Source organism: Myxocyprinus asiaticus, chromosome 29, assembly GCF_019703515.2.
Source record: "Myxocyprinus asiaticus isolate MX2 ecotype Aquarium Trade chromosome 29, UBuf_Myxa_2, whole genome shotgun sequence".
Classification (NCBI taxonomy): Eukaryota; Metazoa; Chordata; class Actinopteri; order Cypriniformes; family Catostomidae; genus Myxocyprinus; species Myxocyprinus asiaticus.
In genome coordinates, this window is record NC_059372.1 from 42,698,969 (window position 1) to 42,721,118 (window position 22,150).

At 44.0% G+C, this 22,150-nt stretch overlaps 1 protein-coding gene across 3 annotated transcripts in view; it reads right to left on the minus strand.

Annotated features, from left to right (window-relative positions):
* The window catches only part of LOC127419788 (protein kinase C and casein kinase substrate in neurons protein 1-like), a 90,325-nt gene that overhangs the window by 30,158 nt on the left and 38,017 nt on the right, over positions 1-22,150 (minus strand). For 2 of the 3 annotated variants that reach the window (XM_051661519.1, XM_051661520.1), the window contains exon 2: positions 13,781-13,901. The exons of the other annotated variant lie outside the window; for it this stretch is intronic. In XM_051661519.1, coding sequence (XP_051517479.1) covers positions 13,781-13,840 — 60 coding nt within the window. In that variant the 5' untranslated portion in view covers positions 13,841-13,901. The remainder of the gene's footprint in view (positions 1-13,780; positions 13,902-22,150) is intronic. 3 annotated transcript variants of the gene reach the window in all.

Sequence of the window (22,150 nt, forward strand, 5' to 3'; positions counted from 1 at the left end):
AGATGTATTGATACTCAACTTCATAGAGATTCATGAAAGTGACGCAAGAAAATCATGTAATGTGAGTGCACATAATGTGAATCATAATAAGGGGCTCTCACGTAGCCTAAGGGCCGAAACATCCCCTACGCAAGTACGTGAATGCAAACGCATCTTGCAATGCAAGCTCTTTTTCATTGTCGATTTCATTGACACATTGGAATGTCTCAGGCCACAATTCATAACACAATGTAGCTACAAATTCTCAACATTGCAGCAAGGGCACTATATTGAGATTAGTGTGAACTGTCTGCTTTTATGGTGAGTTTTCTCTTTCAACTGAACTACTGTCATGACAGAACAACAGTTTGAAGAGAATATTGTTGAGCAAGTCAGTTAAAGTCAATATATTTATACGACCATACCAGAATAATAATAATTACAGACATTTCAAAGTAACTCTATCGCCCCTTTGAGAGGGTTTGTTCCCGCCATGGTAATGCAAGAATGCATGTTAAGCATGTTCAACTGGACCGGTTGGCCAAGCGCTCGCATCTGCAGTCACGTAATTGTGTAGAGTATGTTTCTTGATTTCAAAGCCATTTTTTCAACACTTTTTTATCTTCTGAAATAGTGTACAATAGCTTTCCAATTATCAAAATATATTAATACAATTTATTAAATGTCCCTTTGTCTCTGACGAACTGAAAGATGCAAGAAAAAAACGTTTAAGCTGCACTTGATGGACTTACTTTTGATGGATTCTCGTTAATTTATGAGCGTTTTTAAGTACTACTTAGACTATGATGCTGTAACCATATAAAGGATGGGCAAGGAGGAGGCGGGACCCGGACGAAGCATCAAAGTAATATTTTAATGAAAACTTAAAAAGACACAAAACACAAACACACACACGGCAGCAGCATGTGGCTCTCTCTCTCTCGAACTGCCGCATCCGGCTCTGCTTTATCCCTCTCCTTGGCTGATTAGCCCTTTTGGGGGCCGGCTGTGCGCACACTTCCTCCTCGTCACAGATGCTTTTGGGAAACACACCATAGATTATGTTCTACTTAAGTGCTATTAACTTAGTGCTTTGGGAAACCCAGCCTATATCTATATCTATACCCACCATAATTGGTCCTACTTTATATTAGATATCTTTAAATACTATGTACTAACATTCAAATGCATACAATACAATTTACTTACTGTGTAACTACATGTTTTTTTACAAAATTCTCACAAGATTCACATTTGCTGCTACTGAGGTTGAGGTACAGGTAGATTTAGGGGTAGGGTTAGGGTTGGGTTAGGGTTAGGTTTAGGCAGTGGTCGTGTTGTAAAACAAAAATGCAAGGGGGATGGTGGGGTCGAAGGGACTTAAAGATTGCCGGCGGCCTCGCAATCAGAATTGTTTACATTTCACAGTTATGAAAATTAAATCGTAATAATGACATACATACCCATTCAATAGTGTAAACTCCAAATTATTTTTCTTGCAGGCTTCAGTGAATGACATCCAGTAGAATGTTAAATCCAAAAGTGTGAACATTTAGAGAAATACTGTTGAATTCTCATTTGTTTTCTTAACATTTCTTCAGAAAGAATTGTCATTCATGTCCATTTTGCACCAAATGTATGCATTTTGATGTGCTAACGTGCTATAATACTCTCATATGTATAAGTTACATGCATCCAGAACAGGGAGGTCACTGTTATAATTTGCCAAGCCAAAAATGGACATTAGAAGAATAATTTATTACTTCATGCATGCCTCACATGCCACATGACAGGGATTTCTGCATACCATACAATATTATCCTTATAACTTTTGTAAGCATAAAATATTGTTTTGACTGATATAACGTACTAAACAAATAAATAAATTATTATGGCTATATATGGTTTGCCTATATTTTACAGTCTCTTTTTTGCTTATTATACGCATTATAGAAAAGACAAAGCTGTCACTGTAGCTGTCATTTGCGGCACGCTGCTTATTCTATAAATGCGAAAGCTATACGTGGTCATTATATGCACTTCGCTAGTGAGCAGACCATGGAGTAGGTTGCATTTCAGTGAGCTCTGCTGAAATTCGAGTAATAAAGTGCATATTTCGGTGCTCTGTGTCATGTTATAGTACAATATATTTGTCAAATGTACCGTCTCTCTTTTTTTACTAAATTTTGGGACTTTTTGATGTAAATGGCCAAAAGACTTCGTCAATATTCCTATCAAGCAAAAAGCACATATATGTCTAACCATAGTGACTCGAAGGTGAACAAGCAAGCAGAGATGGCGGATGAACAGGCTGAACTCATCGCCTCGCTGAAAGCGGATATTGTTTCACTCTTGTGGTCTGAGATTAAGCCTACACTTGCAGGAGAATTTGAAGATATAAAATTCAAATTACAAGCTGTCAAAACTGAAGTGGTGGGTGGCATTGATATTCTCTGGTCCAAGTTGGAATCCACAAAAAAGACCATGAGAGAGGTGGGGCAGAACCTCTCAGCATGCTTGGATGAGGTCACAGGCCAACAGAAGACGATACGCAAGATGGAATCGGAGGTTGCTAGCCTACAGGAATAATTAACGGATAAGGAGGGGCGACTGAGGCGATCTAACATCCATATACTGAACATCGCGGAAGAGCCGAGTTCGAGCACTCCAGCGTTTGTTTTAAAACTGCTGAAGGAGGTTTTTGAACATTGATAAAAAATGCTGACTGATAGGTCGCACGGCAGTAAACCTCGAGCAATAGTGGCTAAAGTGCATTACTACCAAGACTGCATGCAGATTCTTCACCAGGCTAGGGAGATCGGACTTCTAATTTTAACGTTATGTCAAGGGGCACAGCAATTCTTATTAGCAAAAATGTTCCTTTTGTTTTCTCAACCTTAGACGCTGACTCTGCAGGCCGTTATGTTATAGCGGTGGGTAGATTGTATAATACACCTGTCATTCTAGCCAATGTTTACATGCCGAATTGGGACGATAACACTTTTTTTGCTACCTTTTTTCTTGTCTCCCAAATATAGATACACATCACCCCATTTTAGGTGGGGACATGAACTGTGTGTTGACTCCTCTGTTAGATCGGAGTTCACCCACCACTGGGGTCACATCTAATTCAGCTATGTCTGACAGGGATGTCTGATGCCTGCCGTTTTTGTGATCCAACTTCTAGATGTTATTCATTTTTTTCACCCGTTCACAAAACGTATTCGCAGATAGATTATTTCTTTATTGATAAAAAATTCCTTTACTTGATTAGTGATTGTGAGTATCATGAAATAGTTATTTCTGATCATGCTCCTTTATTGATGACACTAAATCTCCCAACTCCATATTTCGAGTATCGGCCGTGGCGTCTGAACACTCTTTTGCTTTCGGATGAAAGCTTTGTTAATTTCATATCAAAAGAAATATCTGTTTTTCTAGATCATAATCAGACCCCAGGAATGTCCTCTGCTGTGGTGTGGGAGTCAATGAAAGCCTATTTAAGAGGGCAGAATATATCATTCAGTGCTAAATTGTAGAAAGCTCAAATAGCCCGGCTAGAGAAACTCACTAGTGATATTTTATCTCTGGATGCATCACTGGCCCAGACTCCATAGCCTGAGCTTTTTAGGCAAAGACTCACACTTCAACCAGAATTTAATCTTCTTTCCACCAAACTTATTATGAATCTTATTAATAAAACAGCACAAAACGTCCTGGTTACTTTCGTAACCTCTGTTCCCTGATGGCGGGAACGAGACGTTGTGTCGAAGTAGTGACACTAGGGGTCACTCTTGGGAGCCCCAAACACCTCTGCTTTTTGAAAAAAGGCCAATGGAAATTGGCAAGTGGAATTTGCATGCCACTCCCCCGGACATTCGGGTATAAAAGAAGCTGGTATGCAACCACTCATTCAGGTTTTGTGCTGAGGAGCCGAGACAAGGTCCCGGCCATTTCAGCGGGTAGTTCAGCGTTGTGGCAAGAGGGACACAACATCTCGTTCCCTCCATCAGGGAACGGAGGTTACGAAAGTAACCAGGACATTCCCTATCGGTCACTCACTCAATGTTGTGTCGATGTAGTGACACTAGGGGTCACTATACAAAACGCCACAACTAGCTGAACTGTGTTACATGGACTGGTGGTGCGAGACGGGCAGACCGCTGTGTGCCTCGTAGCCAGCGCACCAGGCCGTCACGTAACCTCCCCCAACACTCTTATGAGCGTTGAACGGTCCTTCGGGAACAAGTCGACTGCCCAGCAGTGACCTCTTTTCCTCTTTTTCTCCCCCAAAAGAGTGGAATTTGTTAACCGCCTGGGGCCATAAATGTCTACATCGGGGGGGTGTCACTCCGAAGGGGAAGACACCACGAAGATCACATCCCGCCCAGAGGGGGGGGGGTATTTTGAGTGGAAATACGTCACATGGTCTTATCGAGTCTCGTCGGAAGTACTATGTCATGTGGAGAAGTCACATGGTAGGTCCTGCCGAGGGGGAGGAGTTTCTACAAACATGGTGACCGGGGGCAGAGGGGCCTCTGCCCATGGAAGACGCAGTTTACCGACAGGGAAACGATTTAGCGGAAGATATCACATGGGGTCACCTACGGGGAACCACCACATGTGAAGCACCTACCTCAGTACAGGGCCTAGTTAGCACACATACTGGGCCAGCAGCGAGTTTCTACGCAAACTCATCTGCCACAGGGCTAAGGAGGAAAGTCATCCAGGGATCACAACTTATGAACACGACTGGGAGTCAAAAGCGCACGTTTTCACCTCATGGGAGGGGAAGGGCACTATGCACAAGCGGTACACCTGGCCAGCTGTCCCTTCACTGAGGTGAAGCGGATGCCGCTGAACCTGGGCGGGCGCCTGGCAAGCTGAATCGTGTTGCCGAGTCGGACGGTCCGGGTCAGCCATAGCGACGGGTTGGAAAGCGCGAGCCACACGTCCAAACTCCGGGCGAGGGGGACCAAGGGGATAATCATGTCGGACGTACGGGCGAGTGGGGACTCGCGGCGGGGTGGAGCCGGAGGCGCCACGTCGAGGGGGCTTGAGCCCCGTGGCCGTGCTGAGTCCAGGGACATCGAAGCACTTACCTGGCTCCTTATTCCCACCATAAGTTTGGCCGGGGATGGGGGAGGAGGAATATCGTCCCCGCTGTCCATCGGAACCAACCCGGTGTGGGCATGTTTGTGCCACAGCTGGGTGCGCAGGGGTGGGGGGTCCACCGCTGGAGCGCCGAACCTGCCAAAATGGGACGGTGGACGGTGGTCGTGACGACGGCTGTGCACACCTGACATGTGACCCAGAGAACAAGGAAACCACTCTTTTGTTGAAGTTTTGGGTACCGCAGCCTCTTGGGCATGCAGCAAAAAATGAAACTAAAGATTCTCCTCCCAGCCCTCCACTGGGGGATGGAGTGGTCTGTCTACCAGCTCCGTGGAAGCGGGTATCCTCACCCCAGGGTCGCCCATCTCAGGGGTGCTTCGAAGCCTTCCTAGGGTTCTTGGCGGCTGGCCGTGAGAGGGGTGGCGTCTGCTTCCTGCAGTGGGCTCCACACCACGGGGGCGGGCTGCGGCGGAGCCGGTGCTGTTGCTGCAGGAGGACGCCCTTGGTGATGAGCAGACGGGGTGCGGGGTCTTGCGCTGGGGCAGGATGTGTTGAATGGCCTCCGTCTGCTGCTTCACCGCCAAGAACTGCTGGGCAAAGTCCTCGATGGTGTCGCTGAACAGGCCAACCTGGGAGCGTGAAGGAACCGTGCCTTGTCAGCCCCTCTCATGTTGACCAGGTTGAGCCAAAGGTGGCGTTCCTGGACCACCAGGGTGGATATCGCCTGCACGAGAGACCTCATCGCGCAGAGAGCGAGGTCAGTCGCTGAGCGCAGTTCCCGCTTCACCCTCGTGCAGCTCTTTTAGCGCCTTGGCTTGGTGTACCTGCAGGAGAGCCATGGCGTGCAGGGTGGAGGCGGCTTGTCTAGCGGCACCGTATGCCTTAGCTGTCAGAGACAATGTAAATCTACTGGCCCTGGACAGGAGCTTCGGACGCCCGCGCCAGGTGGTGGCACTCTGCGGGCACACGTGCACCATGAGCGCCTTATCCAGCTGGGGATCACCGAATACCCCTTGGCCGCCCCACCATCGAGGGTAGTGAGAGTGGGGGAGCTGAAAGATCGGGACCGGGTGGTAAAAGGTGCCCCCCACGATCTTGTCAGTTCCTCATGCACTTCTGGGAAGAAAGGAACCGGGCCAGCGCGCGGCCGTGAATGGCGCTCTGGGCCCAGGAACCAATCATCGAGCCGCAAGGGTTCAGGGGAGAGTGGAGGGTTCCACTCTAGCCCGACGCTCGTGGCTGCCCGGGAAAGCATGTCCGTCATCTCCGCATCGGCCTGAGACTGGGTGACCATGCCTGAAGGGGGAAGCCCAGCCGAAGCCTCCGCATCAGAATGGACGAGCCCGCTCTCCGATGCTGCGCTCGATAACTCATCATCTTCCCGGGCCCCGAATAAGAAGTCAAACTCGCCCTGAGATGAGCCGGCGTTCTCATCCGTGAGCCCGACCGGGGCAAGCGAGTATGCTGAGGAATGGGAGGTCCGTGGGGGGTTACACTGGAGTCCCCAAATCGCTCCAAGTGCTAACCGACACGGCCTCATACCCGTAGGAAGAAGGACCGAGGCGGGGAGCCACTGGCGTGGCTTGCTTTCTTACTAAGGCAAGCCACAACCGCAAAGTTGCCATGGTCATGTTCTCGCAATGAGGACAAGACCCATCCACGAATGAAGTCTCCACGTGGGCAGCCCCAGACACGTAAGACAGAGAGTTAACGACCACAACCAGGAATAACACACAAATGGAAAGGCATCTTTAAAAAGACATTCCGTGTGTGCCGCTCTTTTAGAGTTGAAAATATACTCTTTTAGAATATAATCTCTTTTTGCCCAGGGGCGTTCTCTGCAGTCCACAGGGGCAGAGGGGGAGAAGCTGCTGAAATGCGCCATAAATCCAGCAGACGAGGTGAATGAACTCAGTGAATTCAGCTCAATGAATAGAATCGATCGGCTCCGAAGAGAAAATCTGAATGAGTGGTTACATACCAGCTCCTTTTATACCCGTATGTCCGGGGGAGTGGCATGCAAATTCCACTCGCCAATTTCCATTGGCCTTTTTTCAAAAAGCAGAGGTGTTTGGGGCTCCCAAGAGTGACCCCTTGTTTCACTACATCAACACAATGTCGAGTGAGTGACAGATAGGGAACATATGAACATGGTGACAAAACTGGGAAAATCCTTGCATTTTAGCTTCGGCAGAAAACTTCATGCCATTCCATCCCCGAAATAAATGATAGCTCAGGTGTCAAACAGGTGAGCCATTTGCATGAGGCCAGCATCAAGGGCATATACAGAGGAGGCTTCGAGCACAAGATATCTTTATATGCTGATGATATGCTCATATTTATATCTGATACTCTTGCTAGCCTCTCAAAATTGTTCGAGCCATTAGGGGTTTCTGGTAAAATCTCCAGATTTAAAGTAAATCTACAAAAGAGCAAGCTCATGCCTTTGAATTTTATGTCCCAATTAAGTTTGCTTACCTCGTTCCCTTTTAAAGTAAGTACTAAAAAAATTAGATATTTGCCAATTTTTCCCTATTTCTTATTGATTTGAAGAAAGATTTTGAACTTGCTTCCATTGTCACTGGGTGGCAGAGTTAACATTATTAAAATGAATGTACTGCCCAAGTTTATCTACTTATTCCACTGTCTCCTTATCTTTTTAACTAAATCTTTTTTTCTAAATCTGGACAAATTAATACCTGTCTTTATTTGGAATAATAAAAACCCACATGTGTGGAAAAGTATTTTACAGTGACAGCAATCTCATGGTGGTCTATCTCTGCCTAATTTTCAGTATTATTATTGGGCTTCTAACATAAGAGCCATGCTTTACTGGATGGCTCTTTAAAGTGAACACTCTAGCCCTAAGTGTCTACTCGCTGAGGTTGCGTCTTGTATCACAGTTTCATTAAAGTCACTGATCTGCACCAAAATGCCCATTTTAGAATCAGTGTCCAAATACTCTGTTAATCCGATAGTTATTCAGTCTCTTAAAATTTGGGCACAATTTAGGTGAGCGTTTTCATTAGTAGATTTTTTTGATGTATGCCCCTATAATGAAAAATAACATGTTTATTCCATCCTGTACTGATGACGCATTCAAAACATGGGCTGCCAATGGGCTCAATACACTACAAGACCTGTATGCAGATGATGGCTTTATGTCCTTTGAACAGCTAAGAACTAGCTGCAGATACCACACTACTTTAGGTATCTGCAGCTTTGCAGTTTCCTATCATCATGTTCAAAAAGATTTCCGTCACCATCACTTAAATCCCTTTTAGATATTATCTTGAAACTCAACCCATACACAAAAAAGATTACTGGCAGGGTGTATTCTCTACTTAATTCAGAAGATTTAAAGCCTCTGAATTTATTAAAAAACAACGGGAAGATGAACTTGAATTACAAATATCAGAGGACATATGGCAAGGTGTTTTGGATAGGATGCACTCTTCTTTGATTTGTATGTGTCATACTATAATCCAATTCAAAGGTGTACATCGATTGCATTGGTCTAAAGTGAAACTAGCTAATTTCATATCAGATATTAATCCTATATGTGACAGATGCAAAACAGAACCAGCCAATCTTGCACACATGTTTTGATTTTGCCCAAAGCTTGCAAATTTTTGGCAGTTAATTTTTACCTTCTTTTCCGAGGTAGTGGGAATACCAATTAAACCATCTCCTTTTATAGCAATTTTTGGAGTGCTGGAGCCTGATCTTGTCATTGATAACAGTACTAAGATTATAATGGCATTTTCTACTCTCTTAGCCAGATGCCTCATACTGTTTCATTGGAAAGATACAGTAGACTCCCACCCACCATCAATAATTGGATTACAGATCTTTTGCACCCTCTGACTTTGGAAACATCTGCTATTCAGTGTCAGAGAGCGAGAGCAAGACAAAGACACCAAAGAGCAGAGGAACCATTCAAAGGATTTATTAACAATAAATATCAACTTCCACTGTGCTGGCGAAGACTAAGGATCCTGGCACCAGCTGCAGTTGTGCAGTATTTGGTACCATTGCCTTTAAATTGTTCAACTTGTGTAAAATGTTTGGGTAGCTTTCCACAAGCTTCTCACAATAAGTTGCTGGAATTTTGGCCCATTCCTCCGGACAGAACTGGTGTAACTGAGTCAGGTTTGTAGGCCTCCTTGCTCGCACATGCTTTAAAGTTCTGCCCACAAATTATCTATCGGATTGAAGTCAAGGCTTTGAGATGGCCACTCCAATACCTTGGCTTTGTTGTCCTTAAGCCATTTTGCCACAACTTTGGAGGTATGCTTGGAGTTATTGTCCATTTGAAAGACCCATTTGTGACCGAGCTTTAACTTCCTGGCTGATGTCTTAAGATGTTGCTTCAATATATCCACATAATTTTCATTCCTCATGATACCATCTATTTTGTGAAGTGCACCGGTCCCTCCAGCAGCAAAACACCCTCACAACATGATGCTGCCACCTCCATGCTTTACGGTTGGGATGGTGTTCTTTGGCTTGCAAGCCGCACCCTTTTTCTTCTAAACATAACGATGGTCATTATGGCCAAACAGTTAAATTTTTGTTTAGTTATACCAGAGGACATTTCTCCAGAATGTAAGATCTTTGTCCCCATGTGCACTTGCAAACTGTAGTCTGTCTTTTTTATGGTAGTTTTGGAGCAGTGGATTCTTCCTTGCTGAGCAGCCTTTCAGGTTATGTCGATATAGGACTCATTTTACTGTGGATATAGATACTTGTCTACCTGTTTCCTCCAGCATCTTTACAAGGTCCTTTACTTTGCTGTTATTCTGGGATTGATTTGCACTTTTCGCACCAAACTATGTTCATCCCTAGAATGCGACAGAATGCGTCTCCTTCCTGAGCGGTATGATGGCTGCGTGGTCTCATGGTGTTTGTACTTGCTTAATATTGTTTGTACAGATGAACGTGGTACCTTAAGGCATTTGGAAATTGCTCCCAAGGATGAACCAGACTTGTGGAGGTCCACAATTTTTTTTTTCTGAGGTCTTGGCTGATTTCTTTTGATTTTCCCATGGTGTCAAGCAAAGAGGCACTGAGTTTGAAGGTAGGCCTTAAAATACATCCACAGGTACACCTTCAATTCAGTACACTTCCTATCAGAAGCTAATTGGCTAACTGTCTAAAGGCTTGACATAATGTTCTGGAATTTTCCAAGATGCTTAAAGGCAATTAAATTTAAACAATCTGTCTGTAAATAACTGTTGGAAAAATTACTTTTGTCATGCACAAAGAAGATGTCCTAAACGACTTGCCAAAACTATTGTTTGCTAATTTTAAATCTGTGGAGTGGTTAAAAAATGAGTTTTAATGACTTCAGGTGTATGTAAACTTCTGACTTCAACTGTAAGTTACTTCACATCAAACAGCTTTCTATAATGATTACACACAAACAATCACTACAGACTACATTCATTCACTAAACTACATTCAACAATCCAGCAAAGCACACGACACATGAGTGGATTAAAATAAGCACGAACAAACAAGGGACAGGTTCTGCTCGCCAGCTGAAAGTTGGCATGATCAGTGTTCCCATAGAAACAATCAGGGTTCCCATGGAAACACTATTTCTGCATGCCAGCAGCACCTGAAACACATGAGGGAAAATGTCAACACAATTATACCAAAACAAACACAACATGGAACATGAGTGTCCGGATCCCGACACAGACTGAAACCAAACCAGACAGGACGTCAGGATCCAGACACCATGCTCCGGACATGAACAAGAAGAGCACACAGCAGTAACTCTGACCAGTGCGCTCACACAAAGAATGTACACAAAACACAAGACAGACAGTGAACGATGATGTCACGGTCCCTTCAGACAAAAACCCCAAATTGACAGAGTGACAAGACCGTGACACTACCGAAGAGCACACGGTGGTAACTCACACCCGGACCCGTGCGCTCAACACAAAGACAGGACACGAATCACAAGACAGAACATGGGGTGATGATGTCACGGTCCTGTCAGACAAAAACCCCTGACAATTCGGTGAAAGGTAATAGTCAAAAATTTCATAATATTTGGCAGCATGTCTTGTCATATGTGGGAAAAATGGATCCTAAAGTTGTTTTGTCTTTCTAAATTTTCAACAATAATCACCCTCATTTTTTTGCTCTTTTTTTGCTCTATTTGAATTATAAATATACATTTTATGTGCAACATATATAAAAATGTTGCTTACTGATAATATATAATTTTTATTTTTAACTTAGCATCCCCTCGCGTCCCCCCTCAACTCCAACCCTGGGTTTAGGGTTAGGGGGTAAGGGTAGCAGTGTAACAACAGATGCAAGTACAAAGCAACAACAAATAAGTACATTGTATCAAATGCTTAGTAGTACATAGTAGTTAAAGACAACTAATATAAAGTGGTCCCCTATAGTTCATATCCTTCTTCATTAAATGTCAAAAGGGCTTGCCATACACTGATATAATTGAAGTCTTTATCTCATGTGAATGTACATCATTTTAACCATATTTCTCAAATGTACTGTTCATTTTTTTGTGTAAAACTGAAATACTGCACAAAAGAAAATCTCACCTTTAAGTTCACCTTTAAACCTTCAAATATTTCTGCTTGCTTATTGTATACTGTTTCACATACTATATAAAAAGAAGAAGGTCATATTCAGTAAACAGTATGCTAGTATTCCACTCTGAACAACCTTTTGTGACGGAACGTCACGCCTCTCCCTAGAATCACCTTTGCCCACCTCTTCCAAGGGCCGTTCTTCAGCCAGGTCCACATTAAACGCAGAGCGCGCCTCTCCTCGAGAGACAGGTCTCTTCCCCATGCATTCATGCTGTCGTTCTCGCAGATCCAGGAATGGTAGGGAATCTCAGCAGAGAATTAGATGTGCTACCCAGACTTAAGCACGCATTGAGGCCTTCATGCCAGGATGCTGCGACGCCAAGACCCTAACTCGAGACTCGCCATGGCCTGGGAAGCGAGCTACTCCAGAGGAGCCACCCCCTCTGCACCCCGAACAAAAAAGTGAGCACATGCGCCCCTTTTACCAGGACCCAATACCTTTCTTTACTCCTTGACCTGCACAGAGCCCCAACTCACCACGAGGATGCCAGACTTCCATGTTTATTCTATCACCACTTCAACCATGGATGCTTTATTCCCCTTTTTAATGTTTATGTTAAATTTTATTTAAAATAAACACCTCTCAGAGGCCTGAGGCCACACCCACTGTGTCTGCCTCGTGCTCAGCCTGCCACACTTTATACTACAGTTCTCCTTCTACGGCTCTTTATAATCTTGTATTTAGCTATATTGACCTTCAGACAAGCTCAGATGACTCATGTCATCCTGTAAATAAGACCCACAGTAGCACACACACTGACAGGGCTCTTTATTCACAAACACTACTGCAGACACACAAAACTGGCATATCCACAGCTGTAAGGCTGCAGGTGCTGGTGAATGCAGGTGCAAGGCTCCCTCGCATTTGAATATGTAACTTTTTAAATCTTTATTAGATTTAGCCTGACTCAAAGACACTGTGCTGAAATACCTACTTACTATTGCTCAAAAACAAACTAATAAAAAAATACTTTAAAAATCAGGTCTGCATCCTCATACACCTAAGCACTGGTTGGATTTGTGGTTATTTGACAGAATGCAGATATTATGTTATGAATAGATCACCCAAAAATTGAAATTCTGTCATCATTTACACATCATGTTGGTCCAAAGTCTACTTTCTTTCTTCCGTGGAACACAAAAGGTAAATTTTTGAAGTACATCCTGGACACTCTTTTCTATATAATGAAAGTGAATGGTGACTGGGGTTGTCAAAAATGACAAAAAAGCACCAAAGTACTGTAAAAATAGTCCATATGACTCTTTATTCCAGGTCTTCTGAAGATATACGATAGCTTTGTGTGACAGACTCAAATTTAAGTTCTGAAATCTATTCACTGAAAACCATTCCCTTCACTGTAGCTATCAAATCAAATATGCTGCCATTATGTCATTATGCTATGTCAGGTTTGACGTCAATGCTGTTTGGTCACGAGACATATGATGGCATCAAATGGCATCAACACAACATTTTTGAAGTCCATATGACTTTTGTAGTCTATTTCAGACCTTCGTGTGGACGGATAGTTTATCAGTGAACAATGACTTTTGCTCTGTTCCTCACATAAGGCTGTCGTATAGCTTTAGAAGGCTTGGATTATAGTGCAAAGTCATACAGACCACTTTTATGGTGCTTTTTTTGACATTGCCAAACTCGACAGCCCCAATCATTTTCATTATATGCAAAAGAGTGACCAATACATTCTTCAAGATTTCTTCTTTTGTGTTTCATGGAAGAAAGAAAGTCATAAGGGTGTGGATCAACATGAGCGTAATTAAATAATTCTTAGGTGAACTATCCCTTTAAGATTGTACTGGCTTCCAGATCCTCACACAGAGTGATTTAAAGAGCTCTGGCAACATCACAAGAGCCGTCAGTGTAATGTAAATAGAGCTCATTGTGACCGTTCTGGCAGATTCTGATACTATGAACACAACATCTCTCTGTATTCAAACCAGAGCTGGCAACAACACAACACAACTGTTGATGACAAGCTGAATAAGTTGGCAGTATAGCGTTTAAAGGAAGGAAATAGTTGTGTTTGCACCTCCCAAAAGCTGTCCATGGCCTCATCAGCTGCAGCGGATTCATCGTAAGAGCCAGACATCGTGCTGGGTGATGCAAAGCAAAACTGAACACGTTTGCGGAAAAGCGGACTTCCTCAAGCACTGAAAGAGAGAGAGAGAGAGAGAGAGAGAGAGAGAGACAGTTATTAATATTATGATTTAATATAGCCAACAAATTAACCTGAATGTAAGCAATTCTTCATACAAAATCCAACGATATCTGCAGTATCGTATTGCTAATTTAAGTTTATTGCTAACTTTCTTTCTTCTGTGGAACACAATAGGTGTGATTCAGTGGTTGTAGAGCAGTTCACATGCATTGTGAAGGTAAAGTGCTGCATGTTCAGCCATTCGCACAAATACAAACATTTGAAGCCACTTAAAGTTATTTTACAAATGTAAAAATGCGACACAGTATCACAGAAATTAAGGAGGTGACAGCGTCTCACCAGATTTGTAATGAAGAACATTGTAAACTGTGAAATACACACTGAGACTGCAGTGAGTGAACTACCATTGTTCCGCCAAAATACAGAACAGAATTACCATACTATTGTATAAAACAAGCGTTCAAAATAATAATAATAATAACTCAGCATCATATTATAATAAACCTGACTGGACAATAATAAATTATATTCCACGAGGTTCCAAAATATAAGAAGTTGTAATTTGTGCACACCTTGTGCATTCACAAAAATGTTTTGTAAAAATGTAGGTAAACATTGTATTTGTATTACTGTAGTGTTGTATTGGTGCATACAAATTATATTTATTATATTACAAATTAAATACCATTCTTCCGTGTGTTCATTTAGTGAAAATTTTTATTTTTAGTTAATTAAACATTTTGAATCTACTTGGCTACAATGGCTGTTAGGACTAATACAATTCTGATTTAAAATCCCGTTTATGTAATTTCTTAGAAAATAAATTATCAAGATATGTTTCGAATATCGTAAACAGCCTGAAAAATATTGAGATATAATTTGTTTTGCCATATCACCGATCGGAAATCGTGGACTAGGTGCATCAATGCCATTTGACATCAATGACAGCAAATAGATTCAGTTCTTTCATGTCTTGTGACCAACCGTTATTGACAAGTAACAAGTCTAATTTGAAATTAAGGCTATAGCTGAACCGTGTTACGTGGACTGCCAGTGCAGGTGCAAGCAAGCTGCTGCGTGTGTAGTAGCAGGTGCACCGGTCTGCACGTAGCCTCCCTCAACGCCCCAAAAAACATCGTATAGTTCCCCACATCCCTGGGGGGGGGGTAAGATACGTATCTAGTATGGGAGCAGGCCGCACCAGCCGGTCCAAGATTGTCTGCAACCCACTGCCTTTCTTCGGTACGATGAAGTAAGGGCTGTAAAACCCTTTCTTCATCTCGGCTGGAGGGACAGGCTCTATCGCGCCCTTGCGCAGAAGGGTCGTGATCTCCGCACGCAAGGTGGCGGCATTTTTGCCCTTCACCGAAGTGAAGCGGATGGCACTGAACCGGGGCTGGTGCCTGGCGAACTGAATCATGTAGCCGAGTCGAATGGTCCTGGCCAACCACCGTGACGGGTTGGAAAGCGCTCGCCACGCGTCCAAGCTCTGGGCGAGGGGCACTAAGGGGATGATCGCGTTTAACATACCTGTGAGTGGGGCCTCGCAGCGGGAGGGAGCAGGGGATGCCACGTCGAGGAGCCTCGCTTCGTCTCAAACTCGTGGCTGCACTGAGGGGACCCTCAAAGCACTTACCTTGTTCCATGTACCCAGCGTCGGGGGGGTCAGCGACGGGGGAGGAGGGACTTTTTGACCGTCCTCGTAGTCCGTCACAACCACCTGGCCATGGGTATGAGTGTGGTGCGACCGGACGCGCGAAGGCGGGGGGCCCACATTCGCGGCGTCTAAGTCGCAGGTGCTCAGTGCCCGGTTTGCCGTGATAACGGCGGTCGTATACCCTGGCTATGTTACCCAGGGAGTGAGGAAACTGCTCTTTTATTGAGAATGTGGGTACCGCAGCCTGTTCAGGGTGCGGCGAACATAAAAAAAAGGAAACCAAGGATTTACCTCCCAGCCCTCCACTGGGGGATGGAGTGGTCTGGATACCAGCTCCGGATTTGCAGCAGACATCTCGTCCTGGGTCGTCCGTCTCAGGGGCACTTAGGAGCCTTCCGGGTCCTAGTGCCGGCCCGCAAGGTGGGGGATGTCAGCTTCCTGCTGGGGGCTCTACGCTGGGGCCGAGAACTGGGCTTGGGCTGAGGCGGAGCCGCCTGGGCTTTCACCCCACAGGGGGACGCCCGCGAGCAGACGGGATACGGGATCTTGAGCCGCGCCGGGGCAAGATGTGTTGTATAGCCTCCGTCTGCTTCCTCACCGCCGAGAACTGCTGGGCGAAGTCCTCGACGGTGTCGCCGAATAGGCCGTTCCGGGAGATGAGGGCGTTGAGAAAGCGTACCTTGTCCGCATCCCTCATCTCAACCAGATTCAGCCACAGGTGGCGTTCCTGGACCACGAGGGCGGACATCGCCTGCCCGAGTGCTCGCGCTTTGACCTTCGTCAGTCAGAGGTCGGTCGCCAAGTGCAGCTCCTGCATCACATCGGGATCAGGACTACCCACGTGCAGTTCTTTAGTGCCTTGGCCTGGTGTACTTGCAGAAGGGCCATGGCATGCAGGGCAGAGGCGGCCTGACCAGCGGCACTGTAGGCTTTAGCCGTCAGAGATGACGTCGTCCTACAGACCTTGGAAGGGAGTGCCAGGCGATCCTGCCAGGTGGCTGCGCTTTGCGGGCACAGGTGCACCGCAACCGCCTTATCCACCTGAGGGACCTCCGTATACCCGTGGGCCGCCCCGCCATCGAGGGTAGTGAGAGCAGGCGAGCTGGGAGGTCAGATTCGGGAAGAAAAAGGTGCCCTCCATGACCTCGTCAGCTCATCGTGAACTTCTGGGAAGAAAGGTACCGGGGGGGGGGCTTGGCTGTGAGCAGCGCCCCGAACCCAGGAACCAATCATCTAGCCGCGAGGGCTCAGGGGAGGGTGGAAGGGTTCCACTCCAACCCGACACACGCAGTGGCCCTGGCAAGCATGGCATTCATCTCGCCATCAGCCTCAGACTGTGCAGGCCGACCCGAAGGTGGCAGCCCAGTCGAGTCCTCAGTGTCTGACATCTCCAGTACGCACTCCGATGCAGCGATCGAGCACTCATCCCGCTCCGGAGCTCCGAAAGGAACACTCAGCTGGCCCTGGGGCGAGCTGGTCTCCTCTCGGAACTCCCAAAATTGCCTCCAGCACCAGCCGGGCCGGCCTCGTACCCGGAGGTAGAAGGCACGGCGCGGGGTGCGGCTAGAGTGGCTTTCCCCCGGAAGAAGCAAAGCCGCAACCGCAACATTGCCATGGTCATATTCTCGCAATGAGAACCTGAACCATCCACGAACGCTGCCCCAGTGTGATTACAACCCAGACACGTGAGGCAGTGGCTGTCAGAAGCGGAGAGATAGTGACCGCATCCAGGAATCACACAAAGACGGAAAGGCATCTTGAAAAAATGCATCTTTAAAAAGACGTTCATATCAATGTGTTTGCTCTAATAGAGAAAATATACTCTTTGCAGGAATATAAACTTTCTTAGCGCTGTCGAGGTGAATGGGTAGTGGAAGACAGCTTGCTGACACACGACCGCTCGGCTCTGAAGAAAAAATCTGAATGAGTGGCTGCGAGCCAGCTCCTTTTGCAAATTCCACTCGCCAATTCTCATTGGCCTTTTCTCAAAGATCTGAGGTGTTTGGGGCTCCCAAGGGCGACCCCTAGTGTCACTACATTGGCACAACATCGAGTGAGTGACAGAAAGGGAACCAATATTATCATCTTCATTGTGATACAGCTCTATCACACTTCATTAAAAAAAAAATCATCAGCCCCACCAGCGTTCCGTTTATGATGGCAGTTTAGTTTTATCAGCAAATCACACAGACAAAATAAAATCTGTGGGCACATTTATCAAGACCCCATCATGACATAGAAATAATTTATTTGATGAAGCTTGCTGACTATATGTAGCAAAGACTAAATATACTGAAAGCTAATTAGGCTACCACATAACAGAAACTAGCTAATTATTTGTCATGGGGAACAAATAATTGTGGCATATGTGGTCAACAGAAATTATTTAGAACCTCTGTGACACAACAAAACTAAAACATGGGCCTGGGAAAAAAAAAAAAAATTCTGGAAGAAGAAAAAAAAAACAGCTTAAAAAAAGTGTAGGGTGTTTAGCTGGTTTTAACTGGTTTAGCAGGTCCACTATCTGGTTTCCCAGCTGACAAGTACCCCAATCCCCTCTAAATCCACAAAAACAGACCAACCTTACCAGATTGGCCAGGCTGCCAGAACAGCTAACCACCTTAGGTAGAAACTACATTTGAGGTCAATATACAGCACAAAGATGCATAACCTAGTAAGCCTGTGCCCATGAGCAATGGAAAAATTAATATGGTTTAATGAGTCATCCTTAACCCACTTTCTAAAACCCAGATTCCTTAAGCCCCAAAGTCTGTTGACACACATATTAAACACAGAGTGGAACCAATAATTACACAGACAGCCATCTTGAAGGACCTCAGATCTAATAACTTCTCTGCATAGCATTTCACATTTTGGTCTACACTGATGTCTAGGTCTATCAGCCCCAAGTCCTAGCACAAGATCGCAATTCATAAGCAAGTCCTTCACATTAATTGCTACTATTTAGTCCACATATAAACTCTAAAATATTTTTCTGTTCCTAGCAAAGCTTCATACCATAGCAAAGAACTAATTATTTGGATGTGACATAATTTAGAACAAAATCTGTTTTTTTGAGTTTGTTTTGGTGGCTCATAACAGCTCGCTGGAGCGAACTTTCAGGAAAACTTTGCACCGACTGCTAAACACCTTCTTACCGTCATTGGTCTACATCATCGGTAGGTGTTACCTGGAGTTCCATCAACATGAAGACACCGGTGTGCTGAGTTATTAGCGAGATGGAGCAAACTTACCTACATCTGAATGATTGTTCGTGCAGAGACATTTTCCAAGAACACACCATGAGATTTTGTTTGTTTGTTTGTTTAATTAGTCTTTAAAAGTAATTAAATCTACTCATATTCTTAAGTACCTATTCACTCTGTTGTTTGTTATCCTGCTTCACTCATGTGCCTTCTGCAGCGAAAGGCATTCACACATCTGCCTAAAGTGTGATATACCTCTCTAATCATAATTTTTGGTCTGTATTCTGCCCATTAACACTCTTCTATTCACCCATCTTTGCAGTAGTATCAGTGTCATCATAAAATACAATAACAGAGTGTAACCGGCGCATATTATGGCCGCGTATAGCATGTTAGTGCATTAGCGCCATCAATGAATGCAGAATGTAAACAAGATAAATTACACACTATCTACTGCATATATTAATTTAATCACCATCGAGTGGTTAAAAAAGTATCTTTTACTGATCTCGTGTGAATTCTACTCATAGAATGAGGCATGAAGTTATTGATAACACATTTTAATGACATATTAGTTGATGTTTTACATGTAGTCTTGTGCATTCTCATATTTAAATGCTCCTTTTATCACCTTCCCCAGTGGCGTTGTTCAGCTGTTTTGAACTTCTTTTTGGCTCTAAGGGAAGCACTAATTAGCACTTTGCTGTGAGTATGCCAGGGCCTTAATGCTATTAGCAGGCTGCTGGTTCTTCAAGACTATCATGGAAAGAGAAATAAACTGCATGCAAATGAAAACAGCAATATTTGATATTAAAACGTGCATTTCCACATCAATTTTACAGTATACGTTGCCACAATCAAAGTCCACATACACACAGCTCAGAGTCTCCTTAAAGGGGTCATGAAATGGAGAATCAAATTTCCCTTGATATTTAGACATATAAGAGGTAACTGTACTATAAAAACATACTGTAAATTTCAGAGCTCAAAACTTCCTCCCCAGTCTAAAAAGAGCATTTATAGTTGCCACCCATCTGAAACGTCCCATTTTAAATCTGTCTGTTCTTGACGTCACGAAACATTGCTCATTTGTATTTACACAGGTCAAGAGAGCAGGCCTTCCATGGCTTACTATTCCTATCATAACACCAAAGGGGACCCATCTGGACTATTTTGGATTATTTTTAAATATATTCATGCACTAGACAGACATCTTTGACCGCTTGATACATATAGTATCTCGTGCCGCTTTTAAAAGACGTGGTGTCAAGTTACAACTCTGAAAGAGAGGAGCAATTCTCTTTCATTCAGCTGCTGCCTGTGTTGCTTTGAGCACAAACACCTCATGGACGCGTTCTTTCGCCCATCTGCGCTATTTTTAATTGTTGGTGTATGTATGTATATATAGGACATCTCTGATAATGGACAATGGACGCCTTTGACCGTTTCTGTGTGTTTCTGGCAATGTGCACCTCAGTGCGCCTTCAGTATGTGTGTACATAATTTCACTGTTCTTTGGACTATGTGTGCGCGTTTTTTTCGGCTCATGTCAGTGTCGATTGTTTGTTGTAGAGAGAGTCACCCTGGCAGCAATTGAAATGTACTGGGCCTCACACAAGACACCAAAATATGTGGTGGTTTTTGATCACACTTCACTTAAGGTGTATGTGATTATTAATATCAGTTGGCCCCTCCCTCCATCCTCGGGGCACCAGCTAAGGAGTTTTACCTTAACAGTAAAAGAATGATCCAAATGGACCATTCAGTAAATTAGAAATATGTAAATTGGAGGAAGCTGATTAATCTGAAGGATTCATGAGTTTCGGCCTAACCCTTTAGAGCTCTTCTGTCTCATCAACACAAGGAACACACATTTTTAATAAAATGAGTTTTATTTTCAAAAAGATAAACAAGAATAACAAGCAAAACTACAAAATGGTGCTAATATGCTAAAATATAACAATAGGTAAATAAAAGTGCATAGGTTGGAAAGATGTAAGTGGTTGAATTGGATGTAGCAATGGCTATATCCATACATAAGTATGACTATTATCTTATGAAAGATAAATTGCTGTTTCACTGTTAATTAAACTTATTTCTATTTAAACAAATAACTCAAAGATTATTTGTAAGACATCTGATTCACAGGTTATGCAATCTAAGGAACATTAGATAATAATAAACTGATAGTATACACTAATGCCAAGGTCTCTGGAAAGAGGTTCAGTAGTGATAGTAGTTACATTCACCTTGATCGATTGATGAGTTCAGTTATGGAAATGTCTTCCACTGGGGCTCAGGGCCACTTTACAGTGGGGAAGGAGCTGGATTTCATTTTAACAGCCTTGGACACGAAGGAGCTGAGGAATGCTGATCTCCTGGAAGCACCAAGTGGGTTCTTGCAATCTGGAACACGCAGATATACAGCCCTTATGCTGGTGCAAGATTCATCATCTGGAAAATGCAGATGCACGAAACATGAAGGGAAGGTTTGCTCGCCAGAGCTAAACCTTGTCGCTGTAGTTATCTCCCTGGTATTGGGATTTTAGAGGATACTTGATCGATCTTCTTCTGTCTCTCGGATGGAGACTAAGAAAGTTGGATGATCTGTTATCCTCTCTCTCATGGAGTGAGACTTAGCATGTTGGATGGTTTGTAATCTGTTACATCTCCTATCACTCAGGACATAGATACAGAATGTTCATTATTATTCTGTTACTGCCTCTCCCTCGTAGCGTGAGACCAGAACAAACATGTTTTAGAAGTGTATCCTGTTAATGACCCTCTGGACAGGGACTCAGGACAAAGGTGTGGTCATCCGGAGGATAGTTTTATACCTTCCTGATGAGGAGGGGATTTCAGTTTGGTGCTTCTTGTTTCAGGGTTATGATTGGCTGCTGGGATCTGAGGGGGCCCACACAGTGTGTCTCACCTTCCTTTCTGTGTGGAACATTTGCATATTTTAAAGTACATAGTTAGAACAATGTCTTTAAAGTTTTATCTATGTATTGTTTCCTTTCCAAACCTCTTCAAAAGTACTCTTGGCATTTTTATGAAGATATACAGCCCTTATGCTGGTGCAAGATTCATCATCTGGAACATGCAGATGCACGAAACTTGAAGGGAAGGTTTGCTCGCCAGAGCTAAACCTTGTTGCTGTAGTTATCTCCCTGGTATAGGGATTTTAGAGGATACTTGATCGATCTTCTTCTGTCTCTCGGATGGAGACTAAGAACATTGGATGATCTGTTATCCTCTCTCTCATGGAGTGAGACTTAGCATGTTGGATGGTTTGTAATCTGTTACATCTCCTATCACTCAGGACATAGATACAGAATGTTCATTAGTTTTATCTATGTATTGTTTCCTTTCCAAACC